This window comes from Myodes glareolus, chromosome 5 (assembly GCF_982192425.1).
Source record: "Myodes glareolus chromosome 5, mMyoGla1.1, whole genome shotgun sequence".
Lineage (NCBI taxonomy): Eukaryota > Metazoa > Chordata > Mammalia > Rodentia > Cricetidae > Myodes > Myodes glareolus.
This window is the reverse complement of record NC_142030.1, coordinates 113899097-113918694: the sequence shown is the minus strand read 5'-3', so window position 1 is coordinate 113918694 and position 19598 is coordinate 113899097. Positions and strand designations below refer to the sequence as shown.

The following is a 19598-nucleotide window of genomic DNA, read 5'->3' as shown; positions in this document are numbered from 1 at the left end:
GATGGCTTGGGATATGGGTAAATGTTGACTTGCTGTATGTCTCTGATGTATGTCTCTTGCTGTATGTCTCTGAGATGTGAGGATAACTTTAATGGGTGATTACTGGTGACATTTGTCATGAGAAAGAAAGTTTGGGTGAGAAAACTCATTCTGCTTTGGTCAGGATGTGCTTGCAATGCCTAGTAACTATCCACATGCAGAGATCCCATGGACAGTGGGGCTCACTATATAAATGATATTTAAAAGAGATAATGCTGGCTGTGCTGATGCATGCTTTATTCCTAATACTTGCCACAAAATGAAAAGTGAGAATCAAACTAGATTCACATGGAATGTGAATCATTCTGCTTTCAGCTAGGGACAACTGGAGTAGGAATGTGGGAGAGTATGCTTGAGAGAAAGTCATCGGCAGACTGCCAGGAGTGGATGGCCTTAGGCTATGGGCACTGATTGCTAGAAAAGGAGTCAGAGTCAAATGAACAGTGATGTGCAGAAGATGGGCAGTTCTGCTTGCACATGGAAAGAAGCTCAGGGCTATGGCACATGACAGTAAGCCAGCTGCATGGGCTGGTGAGGTAGAAGAATCGTAAGTTCTAGGACCGCATGTGTAACTTAGTGAGATCCTGCCTCAAAATCTGAAGACAACCAAAAGGGCTGAGGATTACAATCAGTGGTAGAGTACTTGCTAATGTGCAAGTCAGAGAAAGGAAAGAGAGAGAGAGAGAGAGAGAGAGAGAGAGAGAGAGAGAGAGAGCACTCACATACTCTATGTTGGGCTGAAGGAAGACAGGCTGGACCTGGATGGAGAAGACACTTGGAACAGAACCAATAGCATCAAATGTGCAGAAAAGGGAGTGGTGGGAAAAACAGACTGCGCTATGACTTTTCCTGGGTTGGGCACCAATGACAGAAGAAAGAAACAATGCCACACAAATCCAGCTTGGTGAACCAATGAGTTTATTGGGGTTACCTGCAAGACGATGGGGTTCTTGGTCAGCTACATCATTTAAAATCCCCCAGCACAGCATGAGCTGCATGGCTGGAGTTCTCAACCCTGAGCAGCCCTCCAGCTCCATTATACTCTATCAGTATTACAATGAGAGGTGGGCCAGAAGAGATGGAGGAGCTAGAATCTTAGGTGAAGGTGTGGTTAGCACCCCTCCCTCAGGATCATTAAGTCTCCCATAAATAAATAACCCTTTATTATTCATAATTCTGAACTAGTGTGGAATTATTTTGTGACTTCCACCATCATCTGGTACCCGAACATGGGGACCAGTCCACACTTTTTAGGATTGGTTCACCAGCTGTGTGGCATGTTGGGCACTGACTCTTCTGCCCACTGCTTTAGCTGGCCCTCAGATGCAGCAGGTTGCTGCTCAGCACTCCCTGGCTCATGACTCACACACCAGCCCACACACTGCTGCCTGTGATTCCCATGGTGCACACAGTCTGCAACTCACACTGACGAAAAACTTTGGGTTTTCTCTTTATCCTGGGCCCCAACTTTCGGAATCCTTTGATTGCATTAATAACTGTTCTTAATTTGTTAAACAAAGCATATTTTTCAGTACTTAAGTAAGCATAAGCAACATGTGCCGTTTGCTGCTGCTAGTATCTTTCAATTACATAGCTGCAACTGCGACACCTGTTGGCCGATAACAATTATTTCACCAACTCCAATTCATTGAAATTACTTTACGATATGTAAGATCTGAAAAACTACAAAAAATGACTGATAACATCCACAATTATTTTGCTTATATTATGGAATGTATTGTACAAAACTTATGCTATTGTCCTCCCTATTATTTAATTCTACGAATTAGCTTTGTTTTCAATATTATCTCCTTAAATATGGAACAATACTATGGAGAGGGATATCATCAATTTGACAAAATTTTCTGAAAGAATTTGTGTTGAATCTGTCGGAATCTGTTAAAAAGTTATATGTCCAAGGATGAGACATTATCTTTACTGAAGAAGTTGGAATCCTCACTGAGGACATTAGAACAGAACACTGGACAGGAGATTTAAACTTAAAAAAGATAGTAGTAAAAAGATTTGAAAAGAGTGAGGAATTTATTGAAATTGATGAGCAAGGACAGAAGGTACAAGGACAGGATTTAGCCTCATCAGTACGTGCCAGACCCCTGGATGACTTACACAGGATTTCAACTGCATATCCAGTAATTTCCTTAGAACTATCATCTGGCACAAAGTTCCCTAAGGTAGTCAAAAGAAGATGCATAGGAACCAAATGTATGAACGATCTAAAAGAACTAAAACAAGCAATAGTTTCTTATGGGGCACATTCACCATTTGCAGGTAAATGGTGAAAACATGGTCTTCAAGCATTAAGGCAACCCCACATGATTGGCTTCAATAATCTCAGCAGTCCTAGAAAATGGACCTCAGATGCTTTGGAAGTGTTATGGGAGAGAAGAGGCAAAAATTTTAGAACAATGGGAAAGCAAAAGGATTTGAGACTTCCTAAGATCAAATTCTTGGCAAGGGTCATTACTCTGATCCTAAGGAACAAGCTTGCAACAATGAATGCGCCTTGTCCCTATGCAGTACAGCAGCTTTAAATCCTTGGGACAGGATTCAGGAACCAGGAAAGAGGATTGAGTCATATATTAGGGTTAAACAGGGACAGAGAGAACTCTTTACTGACTTCTTACAAAGAATAACTAAGGCTGTACAATTAGGAGTGACAGACCCTGAAGCTACATGTGTACTAATTGAATCCTTGGATTTGAAAATGCCAACATAGAATATAAGAAGATCCTTGGGCCTTTAAAGGTTAGATCAGCAACCATAGATGAATAGATCTTGCATACAACGAATGTTGAAACATTTGACTATAGTACTGAAGCTTAGATAGGAGAAGCGATTTTCAATAGTATGAGGAGACACCAAAATGCCAAATGCCTAATTGTGGAAGAATAGGCATCTAAGAAGGGACTGTAGACAAGGAATTCCTAGGAATACTGTTTCCTCTAGGAATGGCAAGAATAGGAGGACTCAGCCTTCTGGTATATGTAGGAGGTGTGGCAAAGGCCAATATTGGACTAATGAATGTAGGTCGACAAGAAACAGACAAGGCAACCTGATACCACTAGTAAGTTTTTTTGGGGGCCTCTCGTGGGCCCTGATGTCAAATAAGTCCCAGTCATTCCCAGTCACTGTGGAGAACGTGTCTCACCAGGAAAATTAAACAATCCAGGGCCATTGTAAAAAACCATACTGCTCTGGATGATGGAATAAACCTGAGAGATGAGTCAAAAACTCTAGTAGGAAATAGGAAACGTATTTTGGTAGACTTCTATAAATGATCAAAGACCAAAGCTAAGAGCACATATAGATGACATTGTAATTGAGGGGTTAATAGACACAGGTGCAGATGTGACTATCAGAATCTTGGCATCCATATTGGCCTCTGCGAGATATTCAATTCCAAGGAACTGGAGCCCTATCTCAAGTAAAACAAAGCACGAGGTGGGTTGAATGCATAGGGCCAGAAGGGCAGAAAGGAAGGATGAGGCCATATGTAGCTAATATTGCAGTGAATTTATGGGGCTTTCAACCATTGCAGCAATGGAATACCAAGGTTAACATTCCTGCAGTCCCCAAAACTCATGTTTCTGGGAAGGATATTCTAAGATATTACAAATGAAGGTCACCAGCCATTCAGGCCGCATAAGAACACAAAGCAACTAGCAAACCTTTAGAAGTACTAACAGCCTTGCCCTTAAACTGGATAACTGAGAAACCCATATGAGTTAAACAATGGCCTTTAATGGAAGACAAACTGCAGGCTTTAGAACAGCTGGCACAGAAACAATTAGATGCTTCCCATATTGAAGAATCAACCAGCCTTTGGAATCCTCCATCATTTGTTAGAAGATTGTTAGAAGATATTTCCAGTCTACAACTGGCTGTTGGGACAACAAATGACCTAATAGTTCATTTAATGCAATCTTAGATGGTGATAAAGACTTAAATAGTCCCAGAGAATTAACAGCTGAAGCAGAAAAAGAATTGATGATCGTTGACTAGAAATTACAGGAGGCACATATGGATAGGGTTAATTCAAATCTTAATTGTATTCTAGTCATATTGCCTTCCACAATTTCTCCTACAGGAATTTTAATGCAAAGGGAAGATATTATTTTAGAATGGATCTTTTTACCACATAAACTAAGTGAAAAACTAAAAACATATGTGAAAAAGTCCCTGAATTAATTATAAAAGGAGCCAATAGCCTTTAAGATACCAGCCCATTTGGATGTGGTCTCATACTATAAATGTAGCTGTAAAGCCTGTGCACACTGTCTTGCTTCTGGCCTTACTTCTGGCTGCTAGACTCTGTTCCTGTTTCCCATTAATTCAGAGGACTGTTATCTAGAACAGTGATCTGTAAGTCTCCCCTAAACAAATAACCCCTTATTATTCATAATTCTGAACTAGTGTGGGATTATTTTGTGACTTCTGCCATCACCAGATGAAGCAAAAGAACACACATATACACACACCCTAGAAAAATGAAACACTTGGACAAATACACATATACTAGCAGTATGAAACACACACACACACACGAACCCAGTAGAACAAAACACACATACACATAAAGTCAAAGACACACACACACACAATTTATTTGAAACTTTAGCTGTACTGTCAGCTTTGAAAAAAGTATCCCCAAAGAATCAATGAGACAAAGTGTAGGTACACAGGTCAGTCCCCATTTTGCCCGAGGCGCTATGCAGGGCCATTCTGCTTCCTGGTTCCACTGCACCAGCTTGAGGGTGTAGCATAGAGAGAACTCGCCCTCTCCTGTTATGATAATTTCACCTACAGCCCAAGGGTATAGTTTAGAGAGAACTCTCCCTCCTCTGTTATGGTAATTCCACCTGCAAGCAAGGTTCTCGCTGAAGGCAAGGTTCCTGGGTCAGCTTCTCTCTGACCCTGAGCTCGGCCACCTGGCTTCCTCTTTTCTCTGTTCAGCTGCTCCTCGACCTTGGGTGCGGCCCCCTGATTTTTCTCTTTCCTTGTTCCTAGTGGGGGGCTGGTGTTCTTTTGCCCCACGATATATATACCCGACTTTTGCTTAATAAAGCTGCCATTTGCCACTTGCTCCTTGGTAAATGAGCCCGGTCTCTTGTGTGTGTGTGTGTGTGTCTGTTTTAACCCTTTAGGATATTAATCCGTTCTCGTGGGCTTGAGTCAGGAAAGCGCGCGCCTGTTTCGAGGTTCGGGTGTTCACAGAAAAGTGCGGAGGCAACAACAAAGAGTTGGTTATTCGAGAAAAATCAACAATAGACAAACTTTTATCCAAACTAACCAAAAGGCAGAGAGAAAATTATCCAAATTAACAAAATCAGAAATGAAAAGGGGGACATAACAACAGACATGGAGAAAATCCAGAGAATCATTAGGTCATATTTTGAAAATCTGAATCTGTACACCACAAAATTGGAAAACTTAAAGGAAATGGACAACTTTCTGAATAAAAATCACTTACCAAAATTAAATCAAGACCAGATAAGCAAATTAAATATATATATATATATATATATATATATATATATATATATATATATGCTAAATAAATAAGAACAGTCATCAAAATCTCCCCCCCCAAAAAAAGAAACAGTCATCAAAAGTCTCCCCCCCCCCCCAAAAAAAAGCCCAGGACCTGATGGTTTCAGCTCAGAATTCTACAAGATTTTCAAAGAACTAAAACCAATACTCCTCAAATTGTTTCACACAAAAGAAACAGAAAGAACATTGCAAAAACTCTTTTCACGAGGCTATAGTTACTCTGATACTCAAACCACATAAAGATATTACTAAGAAAGAGAATTATAGACCAATCTCACTCATGAACATTGATGCAAAAATACTCAATAAAATATTGACAAAACGAATCCAAGAACACATCAGAAACATCATCCACCACGATCAAGTCAGCTTCATCCCAGAGATGAAGATACATCTCTTCATCCCAGAGATACAGGGATGGTTCAACATACAAAAATCTGTCAATGTAATCCACCATATAAACAAACTAAAAAGTAAAAACCACATGATCATCTCATTAAATGCTGAAAAAGCTTTCAACAAAATACAACATCCCTTTATGATAAAGTTCTTGGAGCGAGCAGGGATACAAGGAACATACCTAAACATAATTAAGGCAATATACAGCAAGCCAATAACCAATCTCAAACTAAATGGAGAGAAACTTCCAGTGATCCCACTGAAATCAGGAATAAGACTAGGTTGTCCACTCTCTCCATATCTATTCAATATCATTCTTGAGGTCCTAGCTAGAGCAATAAGACAACAAAAGGAGATCAGCGTGATACAAATTGGAAAAGAAGTCAAACTCTCACTATTTGCTTATGATATGTTAGTTTACATAAGCTGGAACTTCTACAACTCATAAACACTTTCAGTAATGAAGCAGGATACAAGATCAACTCAAAAAAATCAGTAGCCCTCCTGTACACAGATGATAAATGGGCTGAGAAAGAAATCAGAAAAATATCACCCTTCAGAATAGCCACAAATAGCATAAGAAATCTCAGAGTAACTCTAACCAAACAAGTGGAAGACCTGTATGACAAGAACTTTAAATCTTTGAAGAAAGAAGTTGAAGAAGAAACCATAAAGTGGAAAGATCTCCCATGCTCTTGGGTATGTAGAATTAACATAGTAAAAATTGCATTCTTACCAAAAGCAATTTACAGATTCAACGCAATGCCCAAATTCCCAGCAAAATTCTTCACAGACCTCAAAAGAACGGTACTCAACTTCATATGAAAAAGCAAAAAAACCCAGAATAGCTAAAGCAACTCTGCATAATAAAGGAAGCACCATCATCCCTGACCTCAAGCTTTACTATAGTGCTATAGTAATAAAAATAGCATGAAATTGGCATAAAAACAGAAATGTGGATCAATGGAATTGAAGACCCTGACATTAATCCATGCACATATGAACACCTGATTTTTGACAAAGAAGCCAAAAAAGTACAACAGAAAAAAAAAACATCTTTAACAAATGGTGCTGGCATAACTGGATGTCAACACGTAGAAGATTGCAATTAGATCCATATATATTGCCATGCACAAAACTCAAGTCCAAGTGGATTAAGGACCTCAACACAAAGCCAGATACACTGAACCTGATAGAAGAGAATGTGGGAAGTAGCCTTCAATGAATTGGCAGTGGAGACCACTTCCTAAATAGAACTCCAGTAGCACAGACACTGAGAGCAACAATCAATAAATGGGACTTCCTGAAACTAAGACGTTTCTGTAAGTTAAGGGAAACAGTAAACAAAACAGCCTACAGAGTGGGAAAAGATCTTCACTAACCCCACATCTGACAAAATACATACAGAACTCAAGAAACTGGACATCAAAATACAAAATAATCAAATTAAAAAATGGTGTGGAAGAGCTAAACAGAATTTTCAACAGAAGAAACTCAAATTGCTAAAAGACATTTAAGGAATTGCTTAACATCCTTAATCATCAGGGAAATGCAAATCAAAACGACTCTGAGATACCATCTTACAATGGCAGAATGGCTAAGGTCAAAAACACTGAGAACAGCTTATTCTGGAGAGGATCTGGAGTCAGGCAAACACTCCTTCACTGCTGGTGGGAGTGTAATCGTCTACAGTCCTTCTGGAAATCAGTAAGGCAGTTTCTCAGAAAATTAGGAAACAACCTACCTCAAAACCCAGTGATACCATTCCTGGCCATATACCCAAAAGACACTCAATCATACAACAAGGACACTTGCTCAACAATATTCATAGCAGCATTATTTGTAATAGCCAGAACCTGGAAACAACCTAGATGTCCCTAAACAGAAAACTGGATAAAGAAAATGTGGTACATTTACACAGTAGAGTACTACTCAGCTGTGAAAAACGACATCATGAAATTTGTAGGCAAATGGATGGAACTAGAAAAAACATCCTGAGTAAGGTAACCGAGACTCAGAATGACAAACATGGTATGTACTCACTCATAAGTGGATAGATGATGTAAAGCAAAGGATAACTAGATTACATCCACAGCTCCAGAGAACTGGGAGCATAGGGGGAGGGTGGAGGGTGGAAGGCGAAAAGGGAGAAAGGAAGGAAGGGAAGAGAAAAAAAATATATATAGTTCAATAAAAATAAAAAAATATTTAAGGCCTTATTTGCATGGGTTTGGTTACAGAAACTGAGAAAGTGTTCACTAAACACCACCACCCCATACAGACTATACAGCTTGGGTTCTGCCTGCAAACAGGAAGCGGGTGAACTTTTAACACGTGTCCTGGGATGCTCAGCCTAGAAAGGCAGATGGCTCTTGTCCATATCAGCAGGATTGCCGCTTATATTGCTTCCTTTCTTTTTCCAACATTTCGTCTTGTCTCTAGTTATGTGGAAGGAAGCCAGAACAAACATGACAAACCCCTCCAATTGTAATCTGAAGACTGAAGATGGAGTTTTATTGTGAGTAAAAAGCTTCACCCTTCATTCACAGATCACTCTAGGGAAACCAGGAAAGTTAAACTCAGAGGGCTGTCTTTTTCACCCAGAAGGCTGAGAATGGAGTTGACTGATCAATAGCCCAGTGATCTGTATTGTCTGGAGGGCCAGGCCTTATCTGTTTTCACAAGCAGGACTAGAGGCGGTTAATAGTCTAGGTGACTTCTGTGTTATCTACATGACCAGGGGCTCCCCCAAGTCCCTACAACCAGGTCTGGAGATAGTTAATAGTCTAGATGACCTTTCATTAACTGTATAAGCAGGGTCCCTTAAACTCCCACAACCAGGACCGGAGGTGGCTAACAGCCAAAATGACCCCCTCACTATCTGTCTGACAGAGACCACTCCAGATCCTTCTCTACACCTTTAATGCATGCAGCCTATCTCTAGAACCGATCTTCTTGGAAGAAGTGGCATGAACTTTGAGTTTCAATGTAATGTCTCCTCATACTCAAGGGATTGTCTTACACCAGGAAACTTTTTTCCCAAATTACACTGTGCTTTGAACTACATTTCCTTCTTGCCATCAACACTCTGCTGACACTGGTGGTTGCAGAGTCCCACAGAATTTCAACTGATGACTGGAGGACCAAATGTGAACAGTATATGCAGATGACATGATAGGAAAAGAGGACACATGTTTACCTGTGATAGGTGGCTGCTCCAGTGCATGCTGCTGCTCCTGGGGGGCATGGCACATTTTATAATCTGCTGAGGCACTCTACAGGTAGCCACTAAAAAAGTATGCTGGATCAGGAGTGTAATCATTCAGCCACAAATAAGGCTGTACTTCTGGGTTCTAGAGTCGTGCACACCCTCACACAAAAGTGCTTAAATGTTAAAGGGTCCTGTGTGACCCACATGTGTGCATGTATGGTTATATCCACTATGACTCGGCTAAGCCCTTGCACGCATATGTGAGCCTGTCATCTGTGTATGACATAGTGACACTAACCCCATGTGCATGTGCTAAGCAGCTTATAAAATGCTGGATGTGCCATCTTTCTCTCTGTGCACACCGATTCCCAGGCCTGTACACACCCCCTCTAATAAACTCCTAAGCGGGTTTGTTGCGTGCTCTGTATTTTCTTCTCACTTGCGCCAGGCAATTTCAAGGTGACCAATAAGAACACTGCTTGGCTTAGTCCTGGCTTACAGGCGACTCTTAATCTGAAGCTAGTTTTGGCACTTCCAGGCATATTTGGGAGTCAGTTTTCTTAAAGACTTGGAAGTGAGTATGGATGAGTTCAAACAGGGTCAAGGACTGGACATACAACATTGAAAAAAAAGTCGTCTTTTCAACAGGTAGACTTAGCCATTAGAGGAAAGTCCAAGTTCACAGGAACAAGACAGAAGACCAGAAAGTGAAAGATCTCAGTGTGAAGCAAGCAGCACTTCCCTGTCCTTAGAAAATAAGAATGACAAGAGTAATTCGAGTTATAAGGAGCGAGAACATTCTCCACACACTCTGTCGCTTGTCCTTATACACAGGGAAGAGCATTGTGCTCTTGGAACAAAATGAACCAAAGGGCAATGAATGCTGTACTTACTTATGGATAAATTCAGGGTGGGCAAGTTCCAGAATAGAGAAAGAAACTTGAGGGCCACTTGCCCATTTCTTCTTGATGTGTTCAATGTGTTCTAGAAGGCAAAGGGGCCATCTGAGGGAGCATAATTCTGGTTTCTGGCATTTGTGTGCTGGCTTAAACCCTGATGGCCTCTCAAGACCAGCAGCCATCATCACATCTCAGCCAGGTGCCTCACTCAGGTCCTGTGCTGGTTTTGAGCCAGTGATAGGTTCTTGATCAAGGCTGAGTAAACATGCAAATCAGATGGGGGGACTTCGAGGCCTCCTTTTCCATCATGGCTGAGCAAGCAGAGCTCTTACCTTCCCCAAACTGACCAGACCTAAGTGTAAACTTAGCTCTAATTGATAGAGCAGGTAGGGTAAGGGTTAGGGAAAAACAAAACAAAACAAAACTATCACAACTACTTTAGGGCTATCTGCATTTTTCAAACACATATCGAACATATCTATCAATATCAACACAGTCCAGATAAGTGGCATTGATGAAAACAATTTGCTAGGGTCATTTGTACAACATGGGTATTAAGGAGCTGAACTGGAAGAACAAAATAGTACTCAATGACAGGAAATACACAGAGCCTTTCCCCACCACAATCTGTCTTTTCTCCCATTTGTTACTTAGGAAGGCACTGTGTTGTGCTCTTGCTCTATGCTGGAAAAGTAATGACTCTTACACATAAGGCTCTGCTGAGCGGCAGATCTGGTCCCTGGGGAGGCAGTTACAGGCAGTACAATCCCCACCTTTATGGAGACTCTTCTGCTTTGCATCAGGGATGAATTCAAAAGACCTTCTGATGAGTGTCCAAGGACTGTCAGCATAACCCAACAACATGGGTTAGGGCCAGCAGTGACATCACAGATGTTACTCCATAAGATTTCAAGCAAACCACAGCAGCTTTCTGTTTTGCTCTATTGCCTAGCCCCAGGGATTGCAGGGCTAGGCAAATGCTAGATAGAACTATAATTCTGATTACATCTTGGTATTTTAATTTCCCATGGGACAGTTGTCCATTATAGGAATTAAGTGGTCACCAATGATACCACCTTACAAAGCAGAAACTGATACAAGGTTCACTAGCATTTAATGCAGCATCACTGCCACACTTAGAGGTGAGAATTACTTTCTACTACATGTCGAAGAAAACTGTTAAACAGTTTCTTCCGGCAGTATGGAGCTCATATCTCCCCCAAAGCTAAACCTACCAGTAGATGGTGCTATAACAAAAGCAAGCAAAACAAACCAGGGTCCCAGGCTCCAAACTGGCCTGGAGCCCCTCACCAGGGCCAGGCTAAGTTGAAGGGCAGAAAGTCTGGAGGCCAATATCTGGCAACATGTGGCTGATCCAACAGGGACCAGAGTCCAGGCCATAGCAAGTCATTAGCCTTACTCGAGCTTCCATGCGGTTCCCAGTTCCTCTTCCCCTTCACAAACTTTCCCAGTGGTCTGGATTTCCTCACTGAGCAGAGAATACACCCCTCAGTGAAATTCTTTCTCCTTAATACTCACTGTGCTGATGTCACGGCTTCAGGGGTCTTTAAGTATTAAATACTTTAAAGATCAAAACCCACTTCAGTTATATAAGCAGTTTTACATATACTATTAGAAGGTATCTTAGTGAACAGAATTTGGTGTGGGAGAAAAGCCCTCATGTTACAAGAATTGAAAAAATTCTTCCTAGGAACTAACCGGGGAGGCTCCTACATAAAAGCATGGAGACTTACCTGTTGGTAAGTCTGTACCTCTTTAGTTCCTTCAAGGATGCAACAGAAGAAACTTACCCTCTCCATGTACTAGGCATCCCAAGTTCCCAAAGGGAACTTATATCTCCACAGTTCTTCATATGCAGTGTTTGCAGTGTCTCAGTGATAGAATGGACAGAGACGCAAGCACGGAAGGAACCGGGGAACACACATACCTCTGTCTTGTTGCTTTCTCCCACATCCCTTTGCTGGTCCTGGTGGGAAGCTGCCTCTGGTGCCATCGAGTAGTCCACAAGTACTGACTCTGTTGAGCCCTCCACAGGCTCTGCCCCTCCACAGGCTCTGCCCCTCCGAGGAGCCACACTGAAGTCTAGGCCTCTTCCACAAAGGTGACATGTGAACTCTGCTAAAGTGGGACTCTGGAGAGCTAGCCCAGCTTGACAGGAAGTCAGGCACTGGGAAAACTAGACACGTGTGTGGCTTCTCTGACCCATGACCCACATGGTGTGGTGCAGAATAAGGCATGGAAGGGCTAGAGAACTTCAGTACTGGGTCTAGCACTGTGCTGGAGGGAGCTAGCCCTTCTCCTGTGGCCTCAGTCAGTGGTCTGGGTTAGTTCAATACTATTCCCGGCAGACCGGAGGGGAGACAGAAACGGAAGCCGCCTGTCTTCCACATACAGCTCTTGCTTTGTAGTCACAATAAAAGGTACATTACCCGTTCACATGATCTCCTGGAAGAACTGAAAGCCAACTTGGTTCTGCAGGAATAGACGCTTCCCATGAGTTCTCCCCTATGCAATCTCCAACCAGCCCCCCTTTAGTGTCTTCACTGCAAGAGGAAAAGGATAACACCGGCTGTGTACACAGCTGACCAGAAGGTCAGTTTTACTACCTCATTCTCTGCAGTCAAACTTGTTGACTATTAAGGAAACACACAAACTGCAATCCATAATGTTGGTGAATCTCAATCTTGCATATATTCCTTTCAATTGCAAGCTGGTATGACTGTAAGACATTCCTGGGTGCTAAGACAAAAGCTCATGGATCCAGTGCTTGTAAATTTCATATTTATTATAACAAAAATTATGACATGTCCATTTGTGCATTCTGCTTCAATATAACTCTGGATGTGTAGATGATCTAAGGGACTCTATACAGTCATGCTGATTGTGGCAGCAGGAAGGAACACAATTAAAAAGTGTTAGCTGGGTGGTGCTAGCACACGCCTTTAATCTCAGCACTCGGGAGGGCAGAAGCAGGCAGATCTCTGTGAGTTCGAGGCCAGCCTGGTCTACGAGAGTTCGTTCCAGGATAGGCTCCAAAGCTACAGAGAAAGCCCATCTCAGGGGAAAAAAGTGTCTGCAAAAGGTTCTGGGGTTCCCAAGAGCAGGCTCTTGTCCAGTGACCTCAGAACCACATATCTACACAGAACACGTTGACCAAATGGCCCACACCAAAGATGAATGAGGAGGAGATGGGACAGGGAAGGCTCCTCAGAAGGGGCAGAAGTCAGTTCTTTAGACTGTGTCCTTCCGCCAAGACTACAAACAATTTAAGCATCACTATGCAGCACTGAGCTATTTACAATAGAAATTTCTCAATCAACTGTTCTCTCAGAGAAAATTAGTGAATCCCAGTGACTTATGTCACCTGACAGAGTAAAGCAACTCCTAGGAGTTAGTCTCCATATTCTACAAATGTCTATCATTTTCAAGACAAAAAAAAAGCCTTTCCCCACAAAGAAATACACAATTACAATATTATTAAGTCATTTAGCAATGGCAACTTGCCCTGCCTTCCAAATAAAACAACAAAAAGTAATTTTTAAAAATTACATTATCATTAACTGTTTCTCTGTAATATATTAAACCTTTTGTTCTTTGTCTTTACATATTTGATATGTTAGGGAAAAAAGTTAACAAATTTAAATCATATTGGTAAAGTGTCACTAGAAGAAAAGTGGTAATTACTAAAGTAACAATACAAAGAGCCTACAGACGAGCTGCAGAGACAGGTGGGGCAGTGTCTGGGAGAAGGGCGGGAGTAACCCTGCTTTAATGTGATCCTGGGAGACTCTCAGTCCTTCTGGTTAGTTTATGGTTTAAAAGAGGACTCAGACTGGGTCATAGCGGTGTGTCATAACAGTCTGGCAGGTGGTCCCCCTGGAACTGCCGCTGTGGCTGGGGCAGCTGGGGTGGTGGTGGTGGCAGCTGCTGCTGCTGCTGCTCCTGATGATGTTTCATGATTTCTTTGACTTCCTCTTCCAGCTCCGGGGGTATGATAAACTGATCATCCGGATCTGGCTGAGCTGGGGCTGCAAAATAGCCTCCCGGCTTTCGGAGAGGTGCGTCTGTGGCGACCTCTATTACGTTGTGGCTCCTTTCCTGGGGTGCTACAGAGCCATTAGCCCTGCGTCGCCCAATGGTCCCCACAGCAGAAAAGTCTGCCTTCTTGGATAAACCTGACTCATCCTCATTGGCACTGATGACAATGCCCTCATCACTGGCCTCAGCTGGCACCTGAAGCAGATGCTGTTGTTTCTCCTTCTCCTTGGCCCGGCTGCAATGGATGTCCACCTCTACCTCTACCCGGCTGCCATTGCTGAAGACACCCTCAATGGGTTCTTCATCATCACTGTCAAGGCCATTGTCAGAGAAGGCGCTGGAGAAAGTGGCGCTGGACAGCTGACGTTGGAAGGAGTTAGACAGGCAGACCGGGTGGAGCATGCAGCGCTGCTCGCTGGGGTAGGCGGGGCTGTTCTCATTCAGGACTCCAGATGGGGGCTCATCAGAGGCTGTGGAGCCCACCTCACTGCTCATCTCAGAGGTGGAGAGTTCACTGCTGATCTCAGAGGCCATGCCACTGCTGGAGGACGGCACACCCAGCCCATCAGAGGGGCGGTCCTTTATCACCATGTTGACGGATGTTGGGAAGATGCCTGGACTAGGTGGTGGCATGCTTCCTCCAGCACTGAGCTCACAGCAGCAGAAGCTGTCCTCGGTGACACTGAGTTGCACTACTACGGCGCTGATGCTTTCATGGCAGCCATAGCTCTGGGCCAGAGTACACAGCTTCTTGGCAGCAGCCAGAGCATCTGGCACATGGCGCACGGCCTCCACAGCCTCCTCAGTGGACAGGCTGTCCCACAGTCCCTTACTGCCCAGAATGAAAAACTCATCCTGTGGAGTCAGAAGCACTGACTGCACATGGGGGCGAGGCACCACGCTGGGGTGGAGGAAGGTGTAGCCCAGGATGCGCGTGGACTCTGTCACTCCATTCACCTTGCCATCCTAAAATTTCCAGAGAGATAGTTAAGGAAAGAGCACACGTGGCTACTGAGCAGCCTCCCTCCCAGCCAAAGGGAAGTATTAGAGGGAACTTTTGCAGGGAAGAGTTGGCCATGTCAGGCAAGGGGCCCTACATGGAGTGGTTAAAGTGTAGATCGGGGCTAGGAAGGAGCACCAGGGTGAAAGGAAGCATTTCAGCCATTCCTTTAATAGGGACCACATTTATACTAGGTCATATACCTCTTCATGACAAGTTGTAGTGGCATTTTATTTGTATTTTAATAAATAAAGCTTCCCTGAAGCTCCAAAAAGCAAAACTGCCAGTCACTGGCTTTTACCTCGACCTCAGTCTGAAAATGGCGATCCTGCCTTCAGGAATCTCAGAATGAGACTGTGACTGAGAGCTGTCTCCTCCCGTCTTCTAATCTCTAGAGCTGAGACTAAAGGCGTGCATCACTGGGAATAAATGCATGCAACACCTGGTTTCTATGGTAACTAGTGAGGCTAAGGGATTACAGGTGTGTGACACCACAGCCTGGTCTGTAAGGCTGACCAGTGGGGCTGCTTTACTCTCTGATCTTCAGGTAAACACAAATGAAATGCCACTACACAAACTGCTGTCCAGCTTCACATTACATGCATGCTCACTAGCTTTTCAAAAGGTAAGTCACCCACAGCAGCACCTGGGGAAGGGATGGTTTAACATCATGCCTTTGTCTAATGGCACAGCCAGCACATGGAAAGGCGAAGGGGTCCTGTGTGGCACCCAGACGTTTGTAGCTGGGTCACAAATCACACACATTTGGAAAGGTGATGGTAACAGAACTACCCATTCGTTCTTTTTATTTAGTTAGTTTTGTTTTGAGACAAAGTTGTTCTGTGTAACCCTGGCAGAAGTACCTGTTCTTAAGATTTCCTTGAACCCAACTTCCAAGGACAAACATAGAAAGCAAAGAGCCCTTTAAGCATGATGGCTCATGCTGTTTAGAGCAGCAGCCAAATCCAGGCCATTTGCCTGGGTAAAAGGGGAGCACTTTTAAATCCCAGCTACATGCAGCAGCTGCGTTCTCGACCTTCCAGGTGTGAGGGTCTTAGGCTTACAGCCATGTCTACCCTATGTCCTAGTTTTAATGCTTCTTCCCATAGAAAGTTCCACAATGAAAAATGCAAATTTTGTGAGCCTCTGGATGAGCAAGCTTCTGCCAGAGAATGCCCTTGTCCCTCAGTCCCACCACCTGCCTCCACCTGGGCTTTTGGGTGCCTTTCCCCATGAACATGACCTCACAAGCCATGTTTAAAATAAGGTGGCAGTTATAGGTACTAAGAAGAGTAAACAGTCTCTCAAGTAGTTTTTTATCCCCTCGACTCTAGTGATAAAATCCACTGCGCCTGCTGTGGGATCTGGCAAGATCGCCCTTGCTGCTGTAGCCACCCTTCAGGTTTCTCATCAGTGTGTGCTTTGAGAACATCTTCAAGGTACAGAAGCAACCAAGTGAAAAGTCCTCATTGTTGAAGACCCAGTGGAGCAGATAAAAGTGAAGAAGAGAAACAGTGTAGAAAGGGGGAAAACACGGCTGACCTGCAAACTGTGAGCCAGGCAGCAGACATCTTACTCTTCAGAGCTGGCCTGTACCAGTGGCCACTCAGTTCACTATGTTCTGTATATTAGACTGGTGCTCCCTAGCTTGTGCTCAGCACCTCCTTTAACCCTCAGCGACTGGGACAGACAAGAACTAAGCTTATATGTGGACTCACTTCTGTAGTCTATGGCAGGCTTGTGTCTTTCTTGGGTGCTCAACACAGCCTCCTTTTCCTCTTCTGGACACTAGCTTTCACCCTTCAACCCCAAGCTATGCATTGTTGTAGGAGTTTGATCACTAAGAGGAAGCTAGGTCTTGTGGGCAGATACGTATCTCTGGGTATTTCCATGTTGGCCGACCACCATGCTGGCGAATTAGTAAATGAAGAGCCACAGAAGCTACTCTGGAAGTTTTGCTGACAAGGATTCATGATACACTGTTATTCTAGGGCTTCTCATCAGCAGGACTATTGCCATTTGGGACCAGATAATCTGTTGTGAGACTGTGTCCACACTGGAAGCTGTCTACTCATATACCTACCTAGCTTTACTCGCTATGTGGCAGCAGTACCCCAGTTTTGATGATCAAATACATCTCTAGGCCTTGTGTCCTGTCCCCTAAGGACTGTATTACTCAACTGGCCAAAGAGAAACAGTTACACTGTCACAGACACTACAGTTTATATAAAGTAAGGAAGGTATGTATGGCCCCCACTTTGCACATGAGAAAACAAAGACTTAGGGTTTAGCGGTCATATCCTGCGAGTGTTCAAGCTGAGACACCAAACAAGCAGAGCAGTGTGATTTCAGGAGTCAAGCTCTCAACCACCTAACCAGCCTTTGGAAATCCACTGGGACAGTATTTAGGAAGTATTCCTGCTTCCATGGCAACTGACAAATGCTTTACTGTTCTATAATAAACCATAGGGATATCCTACAATAATCTAAAGACAGCGCCAAGGAATTTACTTGGGAATGTCTAATTTTGAATGCCCTCTGAAGACATACATTTCCTGAGGAGCCTCCACCAGAGGGGGCTGTTGCCCCTGCAGTCTGCGGAAAACCTCCTCACCTCAGTGATGATGGCCTTATGCTGCTTAATTCTCTTCAGCTCTTCTTCACAGCTCATGATGTATGATCTGGACAGAGGCAGTGGCTTCCCATTTCGACAGAGAACCGTTTGGCACTTGCCAACATTAGCAGAGGTCAATGTAAAGGAGCCTCCAAGGTCCACAGGGTCATGCTTGATGTGGCACAGGACGGCAGCACCACCAAGTTTCTGCCCAGCAGTTCCCAGCTTCCTGAACCCAAAGAGAAGGGTGAACATTCAGATGCCTCAGCACATTTTGTTCATAAAAAAAGGACTACATCAGTGCACAGGATCAGCGATTAGACTCGACCCTTTCCACCAAAGCCACTTGGCTTCTCAGAAGAAAAAGGTCTCTGGAATCTGACAGCAAACACACTCACACAGAGATGTATCTGCTCATATGTGGAGGGAAGTGTCAGCTTTGTTAAAAACCTGCATTGCTAGTCCTGGCCTGCTGTGTCCAGCCGGCTACCCTGCATCAGTTATGTGGCCCCAGCAGTACATTCTCTCCCCACTCACTTCTCCAAAGCATCTCTGTTCCCACATAAATCAGAATAGGAACAAACACAGGAAGTCCACGCAGGCACTGCAGGCTAACCCTAAGCACCATCCTTCTGAAACATCAGGGCAAGGCTCTGTTATTGCCCTGTATAGCCAATAATTTCTTGATCAGCACTATTTATTCTATAAAACATACAGGGACAGCATTCTGGTATCAACAACCATGTGTTTTTGCTTTATCCTTCTATTTGTCTATTAACCCATGTCCTACAAATGCATCAAAACGCACAAAGAACTCTGATTGCAGGTCTCACCAATGTCATTCCTCCAAGGCTCCTATAATGAGCCTTGACAGTCATAAAACAAAACAAAAAACTGCCACCCTGAAGCACTAAGTTAAGCACCTGGTAATAGCCTAGCCATATGCCCTTGACAACAAGGCACAAAAAATAGGCAGTTACTCTAAAGACTGAAGTGCTCACTGCTCCTATACCCTGTTAACTAATAAATAAAAGTCACCAAGAAGACTCAGCAAGTGGGCCTAGTATACAGATTTCTAAATTCTAGCTTCCAGTCATCCATGGCTATATCTGACCGGTGTACACTTTAAGGCAGCATTACTTTCAAATACATGAAAAAAAGATGGTCCTCCTACGGAGGGGCTTTTGCGACCAGAGTCTGCTAGAGGGTTATGTATAGGATGTACATATGTGTGTACATGCACACAAATGGTATGTGCTATATGTGTACACATATGTGTGCCTGTGTATGACTTGTTTTCAGTCATGGGACAGGGTGGTAGCTGAAAAGTTACTGTGTCTGGTGGCTGGAGCATCTATGGGGATCTCAGGACTGGAGGGCCAGCATCCTGAATGCAGAGCCTTTTAGGCCTTAATGCACTTTGCTTCAACTCTATGTACTTTGGTTTTATAAGCATGATCTGAAGAGTGGCAATGCATATCCTACTACAAAAAATTCAGGGCACATAAGGTAATTAGAACAATATTTGTTAACTTGGTAAAACTTGTGCTCAATTGATGTCTGGACCCAGTAGGAATCTTGGCAGATGGGGTACATTGGAAGCAAGAGCCAGAAAGCTGCCTGTTATGGTTCTTTGTGAGGGCTACTCAGGGCATTGTTCCACAGCAGATACTGCCTGCCTTGGTTAGGAAACCATTATCTCTGTCAGATTTACATAAAGAGAGGAAGCAGAGGAAGGCAGCAATGCCGCTCTAACCGTGTAGCACTAGACTCCTTAGACCCTGTAAGAGCAGGGTCTGTAGAATT

General features: G+C 43.5%; 1 protein-coding gene across 1 annotated transcript in view; it reads right to left on the bottom strand.

Moving 5' to 3' along the window:
* Positions 1–12904: 12904 nt before the first annotated feature.
* Phlpp1 (PH domain and leucine rich repeat protein phosphatase 1) overlaps positions 12905–19598 on the bottom strand; it is a 204539-nt gene continuing 197845 nt past the window's right edge. Inside the window, exons 16-17 of the mRNA XM_048443747.3 lie at positions 17793–18021; positions 12905–15144 (exon numbers count right to left, since the gene is read on the bottom strand). Of these exons, the coding sequence (XP_048299704.3) occupies positions 13978–15144; positions 17793–18021 (1396 nt within the window). The 3' untranslated portion in view covers positions 12905–13977. The remainder of the gene's footprint in view (positions 15145–17792; positions 18022–19598) is intronic.